We start from the raw sequence: 19106 nt of genomic DNA, 5'->3' as shown, positions 1-19106 counted from the left end.
GGGTGCGACAAATCATTGTGTTTTCTTTCTATCGAGGTTCTACCAGGTGCATAACACCACAGTCGAAATGAGATCATGGACCGTGTCGGAGTCATCGAGTCAATCGGTATTGTGTCAGACGAGTCGAGGTGCATTGTATCCCCGGGATTCACGAATGGGATCTGGTCCCGAACCTCCTTCTTGTACGATGGAAATATTTCATCGAGATGGGGGAAACGTGGGACAGGAGGAATACTACATGGTCTAATGAACAGGTCGTGTCGGGCATGCAGGTCACGCCTGATATTGTTCGGTTTTGGGAAGGCTTTGTGGTTCTCTTTTCTAAACCAAGCCAATCATCCCCGAGAACATATGTACAAAGACAAAATTCAAAAAGCAGCTGTTCTCATAGCTGTTGATTCAAAACGAAATCCAGGTTTTGTCGGGGTAGGTCAGCTGTGTGACCGTCCAGGCTGGATATCTTTCCATCTTTTTCTATGCTTGTAGCATATTTTCAACACCTTGGACCAAGGTGTGCTGGATGAGTTGACATCTAGAGCACAGCGTCTGTGAGCTCCGAGTGCTCAAGCATGTTAGCAAACCCCCCCCCCCCCCCCCCCCCCCCAACCCCTCCTTTCCCAAAAAATACCCACCAGATGCCAACTCGTTTGACATCTCCATCCTTTCTCCCTCATCTTCATGATTCTATTCGAACAATCATATCCTCCCTCCTCGGCCCCGTGCCGATCCACTTCACAGGCACGCCAACCTCGCGCTCAATGTAATCAACATACTCCCTGGCCTGGGGCGGCAGGTCTTCAAAGGACTTACAACCCGTAGTCTTCGTTTGCCAACCTTTGAAGGTCTTATACTCGATTTCCAATTGCTCCATGGCGTCGAGGTCAGCAGGGAAACTCGGCAGGACCTGGCCGTCGACTTTGTAGCCCGTGGCGATGCGGATTTCCTCAAAGTCATCCAGCACGTCAAGCTTCGTCAGGTTCAGTTTGGTATAGCAGTTGATGTGGGCAGAGTACTTGACGAGCACGAGATCGAACCAGCCGCAGCGTCGCTTCCGGCCCGTCGTCACGCCGAATTCGCGCCCAACTCGCTGTAATCGTCCGCCGTACTCGGCGTCCACGGACGAGATGGCGGCGTCGAGTTCTGTCGGGAATGGTCCGGAGCCCACGCGCGTGGTGTACGCTTTGACGACGCCCACGATGTCGCTTCCTGGCGCGGAGAGGGATTGAGGCGAGAGTCCGGCAAGGCCGGTGAAGACGCCGCCGAGACCGGTGTTACTGGAAGTGACGTAGGGATAAGTCCCGTGGTCGATGTCCAGGAGCAAGGCGTTGGCGCCTTCGATCAAGATGTTCGGTGGGCCGGCTACTTGGCCATTGGAGCTCACGGTCGCCACGCCCTTGGTCCCGACGGCCTGTGCAAGGAGAGGCGTCTGGTCAACGACATACCGCTGCAGTTCGGAACGGAAAGCGCTCAGCTTCTTGATCTCCTCTTCGACGTTGTAGCCCCGCAGCGCCGCATCACCATAGAGCTTGCGGTAGTTGGCCTCGAGGTCTCGCAATCGCCGCTCCCATCTCTGCTTCTCATTGACGAGCATCCAAAACGTGACACCGCGGCGCGCTACTTTGTCGCTATAGCAAGGCCCGATACCCTTGCGAGTGGTGCCGATCATGCCCTTGCCGCCTTCGATGTTCTTGCTCTTGTCCTCTGCGATGCCGTCCACGACGCCATGCAGGTCGAAGCAGACATGCGCCCGGTCGCTAATCAAGATGCGCTCGCGTACACCTTGCAAACCTTTGTCTTCTAACGCCTTGAGTTCCTTGAAGAAGCTCGGGATATGCACGACACAGCCGGTTCCAATGAGATTGATTTTGCACGATGGGTTAATGAGGCCGGAAGGGAGGATGTGGAAGTCGTAGGTCACGTCGTTGACGACGATGGTGTGGCCGGCATTGTTCCCACCAGCGGCACGGCATACGAGGGAGGCGGAAGAAGCGAGAATATCGACGAGCTTGCCCTTGCCTTCGTCGCCCCATTGCGAGCCTAGAACCAGAGTGACTGGCATTCTCGGAGCTGGAGTCTATCCGACTGGGTCAATGTGTCCGTCCAGAGAGCGCGAGGAGCGATGTCGGAGTGGAGTTGAGGAAAAGTTAAAAGAGAGGGAGGAGTAAAAGGCAGGAATTTGTGAGGGAGACCAAATTTCAAACGGATGGAGTTTCTATCATGGTGAACCAAATTGTAAATAAGAGTTTCTATTCAGTCATAGGAGAGAGTAAAAAGAGAGAAAAGAAATGAACGCGCAGAATTGGATTTGAATCGCGTCGATGGCCATGGTGGGGGGAGCATCTCAAGTTTGCGAAAGAGAATTCTTGGAGAACTGGTGGGGCTGAAAATGACCGGAAACGGTACCGGAAATTTTCGTAACGAACTCGGCCAAGTAAGAGAGTTCCGCCAATCAACGTGTCCACGATTCTTGATGTCCCATGACCTATACAGGTCATTTCAAGTCGGTCATTTGTTTTTGTCTTTTCACCAAAAACCCGTCAATCCAAACCATCACTACGGCAGCAGAAGAAAGTCGACATCTCAGCAAGTCATTTTTGGCGACTCCTTGTTATTCAACATGAACAATGCCCCTGCTTAATTAGTTTCATTTACTAATTGCTGTTTCCTCACACGGAGTCTACAAAGGTTTCTGCGCTCTCGTGTTCAGCGAGTTTGCTTGTGTATACGCCCAGGATCCTCTTCAGATCAGTGATTCCGAACGCGAACTTTTGACCAACAAGATCTTCGGTCAACTTCCAGACTCGTTCCGCATTAGTTTTGTTCAGTGAGTATGAAGCAACTACCTTCGGATCCTCCGTCACTTGAGTGTTGGAGAGGAACATACTTCCTTCTGGGGGACTGAATCAGCCAGGCTATATCCTGATATTGTATGGGCGTCAACCAAATCCAAAGCAATGACCAAGTCTCAACCAGCGCAAACGCTTTCTTCCTTCCGATATACAACCAAACCCCCCAATACAATACCACAACCTGACCATCTCTCCCAAAACGAGTGTTGTCGTTGAAGAAGACCACTATGAACCAATCCCCAAACCGCAGTCACGCAGCAGAAGAAACTATGTGAATTCAGAGAGATGTTTGAGAAGGCGGAGAACGATGTTATAGTGACCGGGGAGGAGAGAGGTGTGTTAAGGAGAAAGGGGGACAAAAGGAAATTGCAATTGCAATTGCAATAGCATTATTGACTATTTCGTATATCTCATCGCATAAGACGTCCCAATAGTATTTTTATTCGTGCTCCCGAAGACTCAAGTGTTCGATCCCATCATATCCCGCCACCCAAAAAGGAAAGTCCATCCATGGTATCCTAGCAAATTAGATGTCTTGAGAGAAGAAACCAAAAAAAATTAACTGAAGGTTCTCATATCGACGCCCCGGTCTGATCTATATAGTCCAAGCATCCTGTTTACGTCCGACATGCAAATTTTCCCAAAAGACACCAGAGGAATTGCAAAGGGTGTAGTAGGAGAAACACCGTTTCATTGACTGGGCTGGCCGCCCATGTTGGAAAGGAGAATCATTCAAAATCAAACTCAAAATTTGTCGCCCATCATCGGCCTTGGGACCGCCGGTCGCGGGTCGTATTCGAAACCATCGGCATCTCTCCATGCCAAACCAGAGCCATAAGCATATCCGTACTCAGTTGGTCGATGGTCGTCTTTGTCTCTCCCAGACCGTGGTGGGGCCCAGTGATCCTGGTCACGATCGCACTGGTCATCCATGCTTTCCCAACTGGCACGGCCACGATAGACGGCTTCAGGTTCCGTGAGATGCAGTATCGGTAGCGGTGGAGAGGTCGGGGATTGGGCAGAATGAGACGTTAAATAAGACCGCGAGTTGCTTCGTGAATGGGGGTGCTGCGTGCTGTCATTACGTCTATGGCCATCGTGTTGGTGTGTGTCCTTTGATTTGGGACTTGATTTGGTAGAGCTAGAATGTGGATTGGAACTAGGGGAGGATGTGGAATTGGCGTGGTTGAAAATGCCTTCTGATCTCGTTCGTGGTGTGTTGAGAGTTGATGTCGATGTCGATGGCGGTGTTTCGAAGTTGAATGATTTGTAAAGTTCGATGTCTTTGGGTGTGATTGGTCCAGCACTATCGGGAACCATGGTTGTGGCTCGACTGGAAACAGTGGCGCTACGAGTTTTGCGTCCACCGGGTTCTTGAGGCGTCATTTGCACTGCTGCTCCTGGTCCAGGTGGTGCGCTGGGCGGTCCTTTGGGAAGTGGTGGAGGAGGATAGAAGATGGATTTGATGACGAAGGCAACACAGATGATGATGCCCAATCCACCAAGGCCGACGCCCATGAACCAGCCGCCGCGAATCCCAGCCAGAGGATCACGGCCATGGTCGTTGACGTGGACTTCGACCGATGATGCCAGACCCAGGCCAAGAGAAATGGAATAATTGACAACAGTGCTGATAAGGCTGCCGGCAACACCTTGTTGTTGAGGCGGGAAGAAGTTGGACATGATCAAGGTGGCGGCGGGAAATGACATGTCCATGCCAAATGGCATGACCACTAAGCTGACAAAGGTCCAGGACCAGTAGATGGTTTTATCGACATTGGAGTCGATCGCCAGAAGGAGTGGTCCAAAAGTAAATGCTACCAAAGCCCAGAAGAGAGTCCACGAAGGCTCACACTTTCTCATCATCCACGCCGTCAGGACGGAGGCAACCAATGCAACCGGGACGATAGGGAAGACATGGACAGCGGCTTCGAGTGGAGTATCTTGTTTCACCCCCAACAGGTACTTCCACAAAAACCAAGTCCAGATACCGAATGTGGCCCAACCACAAGCGACAGCTCCGAGAACGAAACCCACGTCCGCTTTCAGCATTCTGAAGGGGACGAGTGGTTGTTCCACGATCTTCAGCTCGACGATAACGAAGAATGTGATGAGGAGGACACCGATAATCAGAAGCATAAAGATATATTGAGTGCTCCAGCCGGAGGCCGGCGCGGAGACAAGGGATACTTGGACGCAGATCAAACCGGGCACGCCGGTGATGGCTCCCAGCCAATCCATATCCCGGAGTTTCTCTTTGACAGGCAGCATTTGCTTCGGCGTGGGAGGCGGGGAGATCAAGACGACATATGCGGCTGCAGCCAAAAAACAAGTGACAATGGCCAGGGTGTAAAAGCTCCACCACCAGAATGCGAATTTGGTGAATAGAGCACCGAAGATCATTCCAAGATAGGCACCGACCGGAGCGCAAAGGCCAAAGAGAGTGAACGAGAAGACTTTCTGTTTGGAACCTGGCGGATAGGTTCGTCCCAGAAGAGCCAATCCGTTGGGTACCAGGAGACTTGCTCCAAGACCTTGGAATCCTCTTGCCACGAAAAAGAGTGGATATCCAACGTAATGGCTCAGACCGGCAACAACACTCCAAAAGCTAAGCCAAGAATATCCCAGGACCACCATGGTCTTGTGTCCAAATATGTCGCCGAGTCTTCCCCCGATCAGAATGAACGTGCCAAATGACGAAGCGTAGGCGGCCACGAGCCACGGTAGAACAGATGGATTGGATATCGAAAAAGACCTCGCGATGTCGGCGCTCACGGGAAAGACCGTCGTCAATGTTGATTGAGGAATGAGCTGAAGAAATGCCACCATAATATTGAAGAGGATCTCCTGCTGTCGTGACATACGTTGACAAAGCCAACCACCAGGAGGACCAGGGGGGCCAGGAGGCATTTGTTCAACTCGTCTACCCTTCTCCATGTCGAGAACTCTGGGTACAGTCGGGAACAAGTTGTTCGACGAGGGGGGGATCGTCAATTTGAACCCATCCAGCTTTTGACAATCCATGAAGCAGAATGAAAGGTGAGGGCGACTACATAGAAGAGGATTGTATGGAATGGGGGAAATCCCAAGAAACCTAGGCAGGACATGAATTGAATGATTCCCTGGGAATACATGGACTAAAGGACAGAGGTCTATCGTGATATACCGGACGAACACAGGAGCATGCCACCCACGAGGAATTCACAAGCATTGGCTTCTGAGTCTCAGCATCGGCGCCGACTTACCGTTAATTGAGTTGAATTTGCGGAACATACCCTAGCATATCCGCCCATGGGAAGCCTGCAGGTTGCCCAGAAACTTGGTTAGTGGAGCCTTCCCAGGAAGAGAGCACCGTTCAAAACCACAAATGAAGCCACATTGGAGCCACATTGGAGCCATAAAACGAGATGCAGAAGTTTGGGATTGGATGCTGCAGCTCGAAAACCTGATCGAAATGACGGATATTTGGTTCGTGCCTGACTCTTGCAGAGGCTGCCCTATTTGGGGGGGGATGATCTCTCGTCCTATTGGGGGTTCTGACATCCACGGTCAACAAGCAGCCTTCCATCGTCATGGGGATCGTCAATTGCTTTTTGGGTCTCTATACATGACATTCGCGAATACGGTAGACAACACAGAACGAAATGAACGTGCAAGGATTCCGATATCAGCCCTGTTTTGTCGTGAACGATGCTGTCAGAGGCGTCAGGCAGGCGAAGCTGAGAAGGAGGGGGGGCATACCCTAGGAACCCAGGGGGGAGGCTTGCGATTGGGTTATATGACGTGATAGGAGGCTGAAACGAGGGAGCCGCAAAAACGTGATGAACGCATTGGACAGAAAGAGCGAGATGGTGCGAGTTTGAATGGCGATGAAGACAGAATTGCTGGGAACGAAGAAGTCGGGAGTGCAGGAGATTGAGGAAGGAGTCCCGGAGATTGCGTTGCTAAACTTCTTTAGGGTATAGTTGTCGGTCTAAGGCCATGCCAAGAAATGTTAAAATTAATTTCTTTCAACATTGGGATCCGTTATCATTGATGAATCATGTCTGTATATCCCTGATGGCCTATTCTAATAGCTTTGCAAAGTATAAGGGCGCCTATGAGCTTACACCCCGTCCGAACGCCGTTTGACTCTCGAAGGAGTGGACATCAACAAGTACAAAATAGTTTTGTGCGACCGTCCAAATACCACTTGTCTTCTAATTGCGTCGGGTCTTACAACGACCGATCTTCCAATCCTCCCGCTGACACATGCAAAACGCACGTTGATGACAAAAGTCTAGAAATCTGGCAATGCAGGCTTGACTTTTAGAGACCAGGATGCAACCTTGCCCTTGGTGGAGCACTCGTGCCGAACGACGAACTCTCCATTTCATGAATTTTTTTTTTTTTTTTTTTTTTTTGGCAAGGCTGTACTTGACCAATCCAAGACATACACAAACTTTGTTGAGAAGCAAACAGGATCTAGATGTCGGAACGCTTCGGTCTATCCGAATCCAGTGTCTGAAGGTGAAACCACCAACCTTGTGCCTGAAATGCTTAGCATCCTTGGAACATGCAATGCGGGAACAAGATTGTCGATAGTTATCTGCTCGCTATTTCTAGCCCGCTTAATGATTTCATTGTGGTTGTAGTGGGCGTGAAGAGAATGTATGAGGAAATCCTCTTCAGATTTTAGTGGGAGGCCCAAGATTAGCAACTCGCCGCTTTTGACCTGTCTATAAGAATCCTCGACCTTCCCTCAAATTTCTGCATCGCCATGTTAAGATTCCAAAGCCAGCAGGCATTCAAGGCTCTTCGCAGCCCTCTTCGCAATCCTCTACAGCTCTCCGCGTCACGCCACGTCCCGCCACGTCCATAACAATGCCATGCAAGTCCCGTTCTCTGGACGTCCAAGTTACGATACTCTCAGCCGACGCTTCTCTTCGCAACCAAATCTAGAAGCTACGCTTCAAAGATGCACAAAAGGCTAAAGAGCAGGGCGATTTCGTCGAAATTCATGATGTTACTGGCGCGAAACCGGAAGAGGACGATGTGCTGATCGCGGATGTTACCGATAAGAAAATGCGAACTGAAATTATGGGAATCGACTACCTTGCGAAGGCAACCGAGGCCAATGGCAGTAGGGTGTCTGATGTCGGCAAAGCTATTATATTCGGTTCTGCAAACCGTACAATGTAGATAAAGCTCGCTGGGTTTTCTTCCTTGTGGACGGTGGTTCCCTTTGGACCTTTCTCTCAGAACCGGTGAGTACGCTTACCTATAGAGAGAATATCTGGCAGCTAACCTAACTCTAGGTAGCCGAACTTCTCAACATTAGCAAGTCACGACAGACCTTGGTTAAGATTGCTGGACGTCCCCATATGGTCCAAATGTCGCCGACCAAATCGCAACTTTCACGATGTCAATCTCATTGGCATTGAGTTCGCCAATGCATACAACATGTCCCAAATAAATGACTATCGGAAGGGGACGGCGCGATGCTCTTTGGTAGGGGTTGGGAGGTGGTTAGAAAATCGGTGCTATAATTGCTGGGCCTACCATAGCCAATCAGCTCATTGTGTGCATCTCGAGGCAGGGAAGAGGCGAAATGTTAACACATACAAATCATCATGTCTCTCATATGCGACTTCTGGAGAATAAGGCGTAAAACGTGGATATGGTGGCCAGATTTGATACTTTAAGAATACAGATATTGCCAAATCCTCCGGTGAACATTTTACTCTGATTCTCCCGCTCGGTTCAAGAGTTTCTGCAGTACATGGAACGCCTGGTTTGCAAAAATGCCCATGTCATCTCCATACTTTTCAGGACCTCTACCGTCAAACACTTCCATTGACATCCAGCCTCGGAAATCTGTCTTCAACACAGCTCTTGTGAAGTTCTCAATAGGCAGATATCCACCATCATACGGGAGCGGACGGCAATCATGACTCCACTGACCTCGGGGCCTCAAACCATTTTCATCCGGTTCGTCTTTCAATGGCGGATCCATTTTATAAGCGTCGGAGATTTGCAGGAAGAATATTTTGTCCGAAGGAACGGTCTTGGAGAGTTCTTCACAACTGGCCCTCCACCTCCTCTCCAGCTCATCCTTATTTGCGCCCTCGTTCAGTCCGGATTCTGTCGTCGGATTTCCCCATTCTCCTCCTGCACTCTGAAAAGTATCCAGGCACAGACCTAGATTCGGCCTGTTGGCTCTCTTCACAATTTCCCAGACGTTTTTCCAAGTCGAGGCATGGGTGGCCCAACTCCAATTTTCGTACGCGATTTTAAAGCCCTTCTCTGCAAAAGTATCTGCAAGTTCGGCCAGGTCGGATGCTGAATCATCCAAACTTGACAGGATCCCTTCCGCGTCGGACGAGCCAATCTACATGGACAAGTCAACCAACAAGGCCCCGTGTTCATACCCAGTTTCATCTCTTCGTTCTGAGCCAATTGCAGGCGATTACCGCGTACCTGGAGCATATCCGTCCCTACGGCCTCCATGATACCCATCCACCCCATGGCTCGTTCAAAGGCATCCTCTCTCTGTGGAGTTCCTTTAGGCCACCCTTCGAAATTGGCAAAGGGTTGCAAAATCAAGATCTCCAGGCCTTGCTTTTGGCACAAATCTCCAATGTCTTTTCCAACCGATCGGAGGGTTGCATAGTCTTTGGGATCGATTTCCAACTTGCTCTCCGAGATCTGTTGTCCGTACCCCAGAATGTCTGACATGGACAGCTCAATGGCGTCGAAACCGGCATTTGCAATGGCAACAAGTTTGTCCGGAAGAGTGTATCTAGCGTGGTCGAAACCTATCGAACACGAAGCAAAGCATGTGGGAAAGTCTCCTCTTCTTGACTCGTCCATAATGAATAACATGTACTCAAGTCATTGACAGGTCTCCAGTTGGGGTGGGGGGAGTTGTCGTTTCTTTTCTTCCTTTTCTTCGCTGTCTTCTTAGCAGAGAGAACAAAATACTCCGACATATTGGTGAGTTTGGTATTCCATGCATACGTGACGTCAGATAGGCGTCAGGGCATGAATCACGGGTGAAGTGGTCGTTTCATTTGATCTAGTCACCCATACCCCAACACTCTAGTTCTAGGACATGTTACTTAGCGAGAGGTCAATGAAATGTGTTAGCGGGTATTTGAGCAAAAGCCGAACGACAATAGATCTGGACTCCGCCTACATAGCTTCTTTCCCGTATTTATGTTTGATGAGCTGTTTTGGGGTCACGGGGTTCATGTCAAGGACTAAGCATTTTTATAGATCTCTTCGTCTTGCCCTTGATGTGTCTATTTTTGACTGCCTTTTCCTTCCGTCTACCCCTTTCACTTTTGAAACGAACAAACAGAAAAATAAATCATACATTTCATATACTCACGGGTACTGCAGATCACCATTGTCACTATCATCCTCGAAAAATCTAAATCCCCCTTCCAAAAAGCCCAAGAATCCCTTGAATCACAGCATTTGTCAATTCAGGATAGACTATACGAAACCCGACTTGTCCCCCTATTCCTACTAATCTTCCTCACGCCCACCTTCCCACACAAATCCGTGCTCTCCACATGTGTCCCACCACAGGGATGCACCTCCGCTCCCACGATCTTGACGACGCGATACTTCTCTCCTGCCGGCAACCTTACACCGAAGCCGCCGTTTTCGGGGCTCGGAATAAGCCTTTCGAGCCCATTAGCCCGAAAATCATCTTCTGTCCACCAATCGATTTCGACTGGCATGGCCCGAGTCACGTAGGCGTCGACTTTTGCCTGGATGGATTCCTTGTGCTTGCCGTCAATGAGGCCACGAAACTCACAGGCCGCAGAGTCAGGGAAGTGCGAGGCCTTAAGCTCGTCAAAGCCCGGGATCTGGGCCTCGAGTAAATGTCGGACGGCGGCCCCGAGGACGTGCCCTGCCGTGTGCAGGCGGGAGTAGAGCAGGCGGGTGTTGACGTCCACGGCCTGCGTGACGGTTTCGCCCGGTGTGAACCTTTGAGCTGCATCTGCAAAACGGCCGAGATGGAGGACTTGGCCGTCGTTGACGGCGTCCATGCGTACGGCGGATACATTGAAGGCCGTGTCGCCGGGGCTGGGGTTGGAGGAGCACATGGTGCCGACGTCTGAAGGTTGGCCACCGCCTTGGGGGTGGAAGATGGTTTCTTTCGTCACGACGACCGAGTCATCGTCCGTGGCAGTCTTGAAGAGTTGGCGGTTTGCTTCGGCGAGGGAGGCGAAGGGCGCCACGGCCAGGACAGAGGTGGTGAACGTGTAGAGCTTCGCATTGTGTTGGAAGGTTAGGATGGTCCGGGATATGGGATTGGACATCTTGAAAGTAGTCGAGTATGGCGGGCAATTCCGTGAGGATTTTGTATTTTCCTTTCTTTTCCGTTCTTTTCAAACTGGTTGATGCTGGTATAGCATTATTCTTTCAGTGAGAGAATTCTGGGCCTTTTTTCTAGATTTTCGCGCCCACACAGATTTTGTTTTTGATTTACTATCTTAGCGACTCATGACCTTGAAATGCTCCTCTATGATCTATTCTGAAGGATACGTGACACTGTAAACAAGAGAAGCGAGAGGAAATCAGTGGAAGTGACGGATTAAATCAAAGGGCGTTCGGCGATATCACCCTTCCGGGAAAGGCAATGACAGTGGCCGGAACCCGACATAAGATGTCTATTGACGACTTCTTCACACAACTATGTAGCTAAACGAACCTCCGTTCCGGCAACCGGATTGATCCTATTCATTCTAAGTTGTGTCTTTGCTTCTTTCGCGGCGTCGTATCCGCACAGCCACATGAGGAAATCAGGATGCGGAAACGGTTTCGTGGCGTCGGGTTGTGGAATAGTCCACGGGATGTCCTCGGCCAGCTGTTCCTCCAATGCCTCTTTGCCATACTGAAGCATGCGATCCCTTGCTTGTTGTTCGGGTCCGTCGGGAATGGAGAAAGTATTCGCATTCTGACGAGACACTTCTTGGATCCGCTCACATCGTCCTTGGCGAAGGTCTTGATAAGACCTGGCAGCTCTGGCCAAGTCCCTCACATCTTTGCATTGGACCAGGAAATGACCGAGAATTTCGGCATCCTCAACCCCTGTAGCAGCCCCGGATGCTGCATGCGGCGCCATAGCATGACATGCGTCTCCAAGGAGGATGACACGTCCATTCGGGCTCGTCCAGGTAGGCAATGGGGGAAGGTCAGCTATCGTCCACTTCGCACAGCTGTCGATCATGTCCAGCATGGTCGTAACCGCTTCATTCCAGTCCTTGATATCATTTCGCATCTGCATAACATCGCCGGGCTCATCGTAGAGGCCGATTGGAGCGTCACTATCGTCCGAAATTACTATCGTAATGTTGTAGAGACTTCCGGCGGCAACAGGGTATGCGACAATGTGCTTGAAGGGGCCCATCCAAGTCAACTGATTCTCATTTGTCATCAAGGCGGCAGTTAGAGGGTTGGAGAGCATTCTCTCTCGCGGTATGAGGGCTCGATAGCAATAGCAGGATGCTCTGTGAGGAACGACATCCTTTACTGCAGAAAGGGAACGTCGAGTTCTTGAATGGATTCCATCTGCACCGATAATCAAATCGGCCGTCAGAATCTTGCCGTCCTCCAGTGTGGGACGACCTTCTTCCGCATCTATGGCCACAACCTTTTGCCCAAATTGTATCTTGACACCTTCTGCCGTAGCCGCATCGGCTAGAATCTTTCGGTAGTCAATTCGATGGACCAGCCAGTGCGGAAACCCCCAAACACGCTCGGCATGGCCTCTGATGTTTGACGGCACGAGACCGATGAGTCGGTCATCGCCGTACCTCCTGACGTCCATGTAGTCGGGAACCGTCGCAATGTCCTCGAACTTCTCTCGCAAGCCCCAGTTGCACAATAGACGGGAAGCACTGGAAGTGATGTGGATGCCCGCCCCAGTGGTGGTCAGTGTTGGGTTACTTTCGCAAATGAGGATGTCATGTTTGGCCTTTTGAGAAATGCTAATCGCAGCCGCCAGGCCAGCAATACCCGCTCCAACTATGACAATGTGAAGAGTGGACATATGTCAAATGCAAATGGCGAAATTAGTCAAACACAGAGTGATAGAAAACCTCATTAATTCCTACCTGATAAAGCATTGTCAAGTCAACATCTTGAATCCCCAAGCGAACAAGGATGAGCAAGTCGTCGTCTTCATTCGAAACCAATGTCCTACGCATGACAGTCCTCAGCATATCCAATCCGACATGGAGAATCAGATCGACGGACTCCTGGCAGGAAAAAAATCTCGTCCACATTTGGCACGACAAGGGAAGCCTGACAGACTCTGAACTCTGAGAAAGGGCTGGCCTTGGATAACTCTGCGCCAAATTTCTTAGCGTGTTGGATGATTCTGAATCCAGCAGGTCTGCCGAGCGGATCTTTGCAAACTCGTGCAAATTCATAATGGACACGGCCACCGCTTTGATGGACAACGGCTTTTCCGTGAAGAATGGTCCATCAATCCTTCACGCGGGTTGGGTCATCGTAATCAATTCACTCGCCATTTCTTTCCTTCTGTTTCCATCCCAGCAACATGGATCAAGACCCAGACACCCCAGCGTCAGGGTCACCCTTGTCCGATATTGACTCTGATGAATTTCATGAAGACGTCAAATTCAACCATAGGTCGCATTCACATTCTAGAGGTTCTACCATTTCTGCTTCAGAGGATGACACGGGGTCTCCCATGAGTACTGCCGTACAAAACCTCGAAATGCCGCCGAACAAACGCCGCAAGACCGGCGCATCAAGCTATGATGATGCCACTCCTCAATCCGCGTCCACCGTTGTCCCCGCTCGATCACCCACGGGTTCGATATCAAGCGACAGCTCAGGCTCGGTACCTACATCACCTTCATTTGCCCATCTGGGTCCCACGCATCCTTTGTCCACCGCCTATGCGGCCGCGCAGGCCAACCCTGAGAATCCTGATTCAGGAGATTATGTTCAAGTGACCAAATGTCTCTGGGAGGGCTGCGCCAATCAGGAACAAGGCAATATGGACAATCTTGTTGCACATATCAACGATGTCCACATTGTTCCCCGTCAAAAGAAATACTACTGCGAATGGGATGGGTGCATTCGAAAGGGCCAGCCTCACACCAGTGCCTATGCTTTGAAAGCTCACATGCGAAGTCATACCAAGGAGAAGCCTTTCATGTGTGCTTTACCAGAATGCGACCGGAGCTTCACGCGGTCGGATGCCTTGGCCAAGCATATGCGAACGGTCCATGAAACTGAGGCTCTACGACCCAGTGATCCCGTTCCTCGAGGTCACACGGGGGGGATCTCCAATGGAGGTGGAAGTGGGATCCCCATCAAACGGCTGAAGCTGACCATGGGCGGCAAAACCAATGGCGATAGGAAAGCCACCCTGGTGGGCGACCTCCCCTCGCTGCCGACCCGGTATTCGGTTTCTATGTTGGGAATGAACCCTGACGAGGTGGAAATGGCCGAGGATGATGGGTCAGAGGAACTGTTCGATGCCGTCGACGTGGATAGTGTGCCGCTCACCCTGCCACTCCCCTCAGACTATTATCCTGCTGACATTTGGGATGACATGGATGAGTACGAACGCAACCTGCCCCCTTCCCAATACTTCCGTCTCTTGCGCCGACAAATACACTGGGCCGAACAGGAAGGACGCGTGCTGCAACGCGAGCTGGAGGAGATACGAGCCGCGACGGAAGATTCTAGGGGTAATGTGATCAAAAAGGGGCTGGGAGATGAGAAAAGCGCCGACGAAAATCGCCGGGTCGAATGGCAGCGCACCGAGGAGATCTTGGACGCGGTTATGCGAGCTGAAGTCGGACGTGTCACAGAGATGTTCACCGGGGAAAGGCAGACCCTGGGGGATCAGAGTCCTTGGGAAATGCTGAAGGGATTACAACAGCTCACGACATCCTCCCCGGCATAATCAAAACAGCGACGGAATGCTCCCTCTGCGTTTGGATAGCCCCCATAAGAGTCCCCGGTATTTGGTGCTGATCGTGCGATCCTGGATCAATGCCGGAACCGATATTTCATTTCTGTGTTGACCATGGTCCCCTTTGGGATATGCGCTTCTTTTTATGTCTCGTGAGAAAAGGCCGGGAGGGGAAGGGGGGAAAGGAAGAGAAGGGGTCCGAGAACGGGAGGAAGCCAAGGGCGAGCCGTCATTTTGGAGACCACTTGTTGACCTCTCGCAACATGCAGCGATGAGATGTATCGGCGGAGATTTTTTGCCCCAACCATCTTAAAAAGGCATGAGCGAAGGCCATCGAAGACGTCGAATGGACGGCAATGCCCCTGGCAGCTGACATGAACACGAAAAGACACATGGCATACCGGTTTTGCCAATGCCGTTTAGGGCTGAAGAACAGACCAGGCATTGCGGTAGCTCTCCGGCTTTTGTTTCTTCCCGGTATGTCGTGTGGCCCGTACATCATATTCCAGCCAACGGGGCAGATGACCCATGGAGCCGAGGCATCAACCGAATTGGGTATGCCATTGCAAAAAAGTGGGCAAATCCAATGCACGATAAATGTCAGAACCCAAACGATGAATGAGGAAAAGGAGGGGTTTGATAGGAGGAGAAATGCGCGCAAATGGGACGTCACTACGTCGCAGTGCAGATGAGAATACGAGATCTTTGATTGGGAATCTCGAGTCCGAGGACTGAGAGGCCGGTTGGATATGGTTTCGCACGGAAGAACACGTAAAAACGTTGATGCGAGCCGCAGTGCATGCAGAAACACAGCCTCTTTTTGGACCGAAGATGGTCAATTGATTAGGCCGTTGTTTGGCCCCGCGAGGAGGATTGATCGGTATGGGATTGAATTACGATTGATCGACGTAATATAAGACAAACTTCGGAAGAGAAATGGAAATGTGGTGGTCATCTTAGGAGGAACGGTCAAGCAGAATAGGAAAGGTGCACGCAGATTGGAGCCTCAGGCTGTGAGTCACGATGGAGATGTGGGTGAGACTACACCAGCATGGTACGTCGCTACGGCTGGCTTGATGCCTTTCAGATCCAGTTCAGATGACCGATGGCGTGCCAAGGTGAAACAGGAGGTGCACTGTAGGACAGAGTTGTATTCCTCAAGCACCTCTAGATAGTATTTTTGGTATACCCATACAGAATTTGATCATCATGCCAAAGGGCGTATAACTCCCAAAGATGGAATTGCTTAGCACCCCCGTCCGCAAACCGGTAACGTATTATCCTGGTCGAGTTTCGGGTGGAAAAAAGCGTGCCAATTGAATGCCAATCTGCAACCCCAAATGCACTGCACTTTTGTGAGACACGCGATGAATGGCTCGTTTGATTTCCTGTCCCCGTTGACGCTTGAAGAATTCATTCATGTGAGTCAATTTGTTTCTTCGGCATGAACCATGAACCACGGTGGTGTATCCTCGATCTCTTGTAATGACGCCTTTTTTTTTTTTTTTAAACTTCACTGGTGCCCTCATCTCAGGCACAGGCCTATTTGGGAAGTAATTACAACCTTTGCTATTCTTTAGACGATGTACCCACCGTGCCGCCGTCTGCCTTGGGCTTGGCGGAGAACTGCGACTTGCGTTCCTCAGGTTCGAGTTGGTCAGCAACTCTCTGGTCTGGCTGGCGACACTCCCAACCACCGTGATCCAGAATGTGTCCGTCTCCGAGATTGAATTCATCCTGAGCAATCAAGGAGACTGTATCCATGCATATCCCACAGAGGCATCAATACGATTTGCTGAGCCGCCTGCACTGGCAGTCTGTACCGTAATTTCCGGGCTTTCGTGTCCAATCCGCCGAGGGCCCTCATTTATGACTCACAGTCCCAAATAGGCGTAGCGTCGCTATTAGCCCCGCCAAGGCTCACCACCGGCTCCCCAGCGCTGCCTGCGCCCACGTCTCCTTTCCACCCACTTATACTCGTCTATCCCATGTCTGTTGCCTGAAATTTTTTTTTTTTTCCTTCCTCTTCTTCCCTCTATCCGAACAACTTCATTTAGACATTAAGCATCACCAAGACTTCATCGGGACATGGAGTCATTCTGATCTTTTCGTCGCCACCCTTCTATCTCGCTCACCAGCAAGATAGACTCAGTCATCCCTCTCCACTTACAAACACCTCACTCTCAACTCACTCGTCGTCCACAGTCTCCTTCTGGAGTACCTGTGAACCAAGACTTCGTCGCATTTCGCGTTACGAGCTCTTCGTCTTCCACCGCCGACATTCACGCGTTGGATTTCACATCCTTCACCACGGATCATCAGCAACAATGGCGTTCCCCGACCTCAAGATCGTCAACTGCATCGTCGCAGAACCAACACAGCTTCAACCAGGACTTTCAGCTCTTCGCCGCCCCGGAGACCCCGCCCCGCGTCTCTGCTCAAGCCTCGCGTGCGCAGGCGATATCGAGTACAGCCCCTAATAGCCAACGTCTGCTCCAAGCTCGACATCTCTCTCTCAATAGCAGAGTGTCTCCTGTCCAGTCTTCTCAGTCTCCGTCGTTAGGGCCTTTCCACTCGTCAACCAACCACCGGTCTTTCTCAAGTCCAGCTTTGCACAGTCAACCACTGCCAAAACAGAATTTGCGTCAGCTTGCCCACTTACACCGTCTTCCACCTGTTCCTCCATTTGGTTCAAACACATCCGTTCCCCGTCGAAATCGCTCGGTTCCGAGCATTCCCCAAGGTACTGTTCACCGTCTTCCTCGTCGAGAACCCCCGCTAATTTCCAACTCAGGCGACATGGCTACCGCGTTTGACTCCATGTTCCTTCCGGGAGGTGACATGCTCACCTCCCATGATGACTTCATGGACATCGATACCAACTTCCAGTCCAACAACTTCACCGCTGTTACCTCCGGAACCACCGCAAACGATGGTACAATTTCCCCATCCGACCTGTTCAATGATGACGCGATCATGTCGGCACCGCCATCTACTGCATTCCCAAATCTGAGCACTCCGGAATCTGGTTATTTGGAATCCCCTGCAATGGCCAGCAGCGGCCTCAACACGTCTCCGCTGGAAGATGGCCTCCTCGATGGCCAATTGAACTTTGCTGAACTCGACAGTATGGCCCCTTTGTTTCCTCAAAATGGCTTTGATCAGTTTGCCAACCAGCCTACGTCTTCTGAGTCAATTTCCATGAAGTCCAACTTCAGTGCCGTAAACTCCCGGCCCTCGTCTAATACGTCTCCGATGGTTAGACAGAAATCGTCCCCAGGTCGGCCACCGTCCACACCTTTCAGCCACGGACGGAAACACTCGGAAAATTACGGTATCACCAAGGCGAAGCCGCGTAAGGCCTTGCCCGATATCATTATTGATAGTGATGACGACAAGGAAACCGCCAAGAGGAAGAAGAACACTGCTGCCGCTCGAAAGTCTCGACAAAGAAAGCAGGAACATGCCGAGGCAGCCGAAGCTGAGATCCAGCGTCTCAGAGGTATTATTTATCGTCTCGGAGCAGATCCTGATGCTGAAAGTTGAGGGGTTCGCCGAGGAAGTGGTTTTTTTTTTTTTGGAAATCCATTGGGTGATGGAAAATGGACGCATTCAACACTGGAATACTTGTTTTATTGGCAAAGCATCGGATGACAATAACGCTGTTTCTACCAGTCAAACTGGTAGTTGCCGACACAGCAGCATGACGTTTTGGGGTTGGGGATTCAAACAGGCTGAAGCCAGTAGGGCTGCCTCCCATCCGCCACGTCGCCTTTTCTTCTTGTTCTTGGTTTATTGTTCAAGCGATCATCGGGGTTGATGAGCTTTCCCGCAAGGGATCCTCAGGCTTCCCCTTGGACATCACATCGCTACGATTTCTTTTATTGTTCAGGTCCCACGACGTCAGCACTCTACTGCGTAACAGCGGTTTGGGGAGTTGGTCTGGACGGTGGGGCATTTCTTGTTATTTGGCGCGAATGTGGCCGGTTCTGACTGTCTCCCTCTTCTTGAAACACCTAAAAATTCATGTTCACCTTCTGGGGCATGCAGGAAATCTTTTCAGCTTTCTCGAAGGGGATCGACTCGTGGCCTTGTCAGATTTTGTTTCACCATTCACCATCGTCATGATCATCACGGATTCCGATCTCATCGGGTGAAAGGGATGTATCACTCCATTCGTTTAGCATGATCACAAAGACTTTGTGTCTTGCTCTCCACTCTCGATCAGAGTGGGAGTCATGAAATGCAACTCATTCATTACAATTTTGCTTTGGAATGATATTTGTACAATATATCTTTAGACT

The 19106-nt window shown here is 50.7% G+C and overlaps 7 protein-coding genes across 7 annotated transcripts; 2 read left to right on the top strand and 5 right to left on the bottom strand.

The window, feature by feature from the left end:
• Nucleotides 1-676: 676 nt before the first annotated feature.
• Nucleotides 677-2059, bottom strand: Z518_02822 (adenylosuccinate synthase; the record flags this gene model as incomplete). The annotated part of the gene is made up of 1 exon (XM_013419848.1): nt 677-2059. The coding sequence occupies one exon, from the start codon at nt 2057-2059 to the stop codon at nt 677-679; it is 1383 nt and encodes a 460-aa protein (XP_013275302.1).
• Nucleotides 2060-3593: 1534 nt separating this feature from the next.
• On the bottom strand, nt 3594-5786 carry Z518_02821 (uncharacterized protein; the record flags this gene model as incomplete). The annotated part of the gene is made up of 1 exon (XM_013419847.1): nt 3594-5786. The coding sequence occupies one exon, from the start codon at nt 5784-5786 to the stop codon at nt 3594-3596; it is 2193 nt and encodes a 730-aa protein (XP_013275301.1).
• Nucleotides 5787-8568: 2782 nt separating this feature from the next.
• On the bottom strand, nt 8569-9701 carry Z518_02820 (uncharacterized protein; the record flags this gene model as incomplete). Its single annotated transcript, XM_013419846.1, has 2 exons — nt 8569-9219; nt 9309-9701. 2 exons carry the CDS (start codon nt 9699-9701, stop codon nt 8569-8571), a joined length of 1044 nt encoding a protein of 347 aa, XP_013275300.1.
• A 617-nt stretch (nt 9702-10318) lies between these two features.
• Z518_02819 (uncharacterized protein) lies at nt 10319-11164 on the bottom strand (the record flags this gene model as incomplete). Its single annotated transcript, XM_013419845.1, has 1 exon — nt 10319-11164. One exon carries the CDS (start codon nt 11162-11164, stop codon nt 10319-10321), a length of 846 nt encoding a protein of 281 aa, XP_013275299.1.
• Nucleotides 11165-11538: 374 nt separating this feature from the next.
• On the bottom strand, nt 11539-12897 carry Z518_02818 (uncharacterized protein; the record flags this gene model as incomplete). The annotated part of the gene is made up of 1 exon (XM_013419844.1): nt 11539-12897. One exon carries the CDS (start codon nt 12895-12897, stop codon nt 11539-11541), a length of 1359 nt encoding a protein of 452 aa, XP_013275298.1.
• A 513-nt stretch (nt 12898-13410) lies between these two features.
• Z518_02817 (uncharacterized protein) lies at nt 13411-14793 on the top strand (the record flags this gene model as incomplete). The annotated part of the gene is made up of 1 exon (XM_013419843.1): nt 13411-14793. One exon carries the CDS (start codon nt 13411-13413, stop codon nt 14791-14793), a length of 1383 nt encoding a protein of 460 aa, XP_013275297.1.
• A 2336-nt stretch (nt 14794-17129) lies between these two features.
• On the top strand, nt 17130-18348 carry Z518_02816 (uncharacterized protein; the record flags this gene model as incomplete). Its single annotated transcript, XM_013419842.1, has 3 exons — nt 17130-17269; nt 17325-17545; nt 17597-18348. The coding sequence occupies 3 exons, from the start codon at nt 17130-17132 to the stop codon at nt 18346-18348; spliced, it is 1113 nt and encodes a 370-aa protein (XP_013275296.1).
• Nucleotides 18349-19106: the final 758 nt, after the last annotated feature.

The sequence above is a fragment of the Rhinocladiella mackenziei genome, assembly GCF_000835555.1.
Source record: "Rhinocladiella mackenziei CBS 650.93 unplaced genomic scaffold supercont1.2, whole genome shotgun sequence".
NCBI lineage: Eukaryota > Fungi > Ascomycota > Eurotiomycetes > Chaetothyriales > Herpotrichiellaceae > Rhinocladiella > Rhinocladiella mackenziei.
Note: the sequence above shows the minus strand (reverse complement) of the source record. Positions and strands in the feature narration are given on the sequence as shown.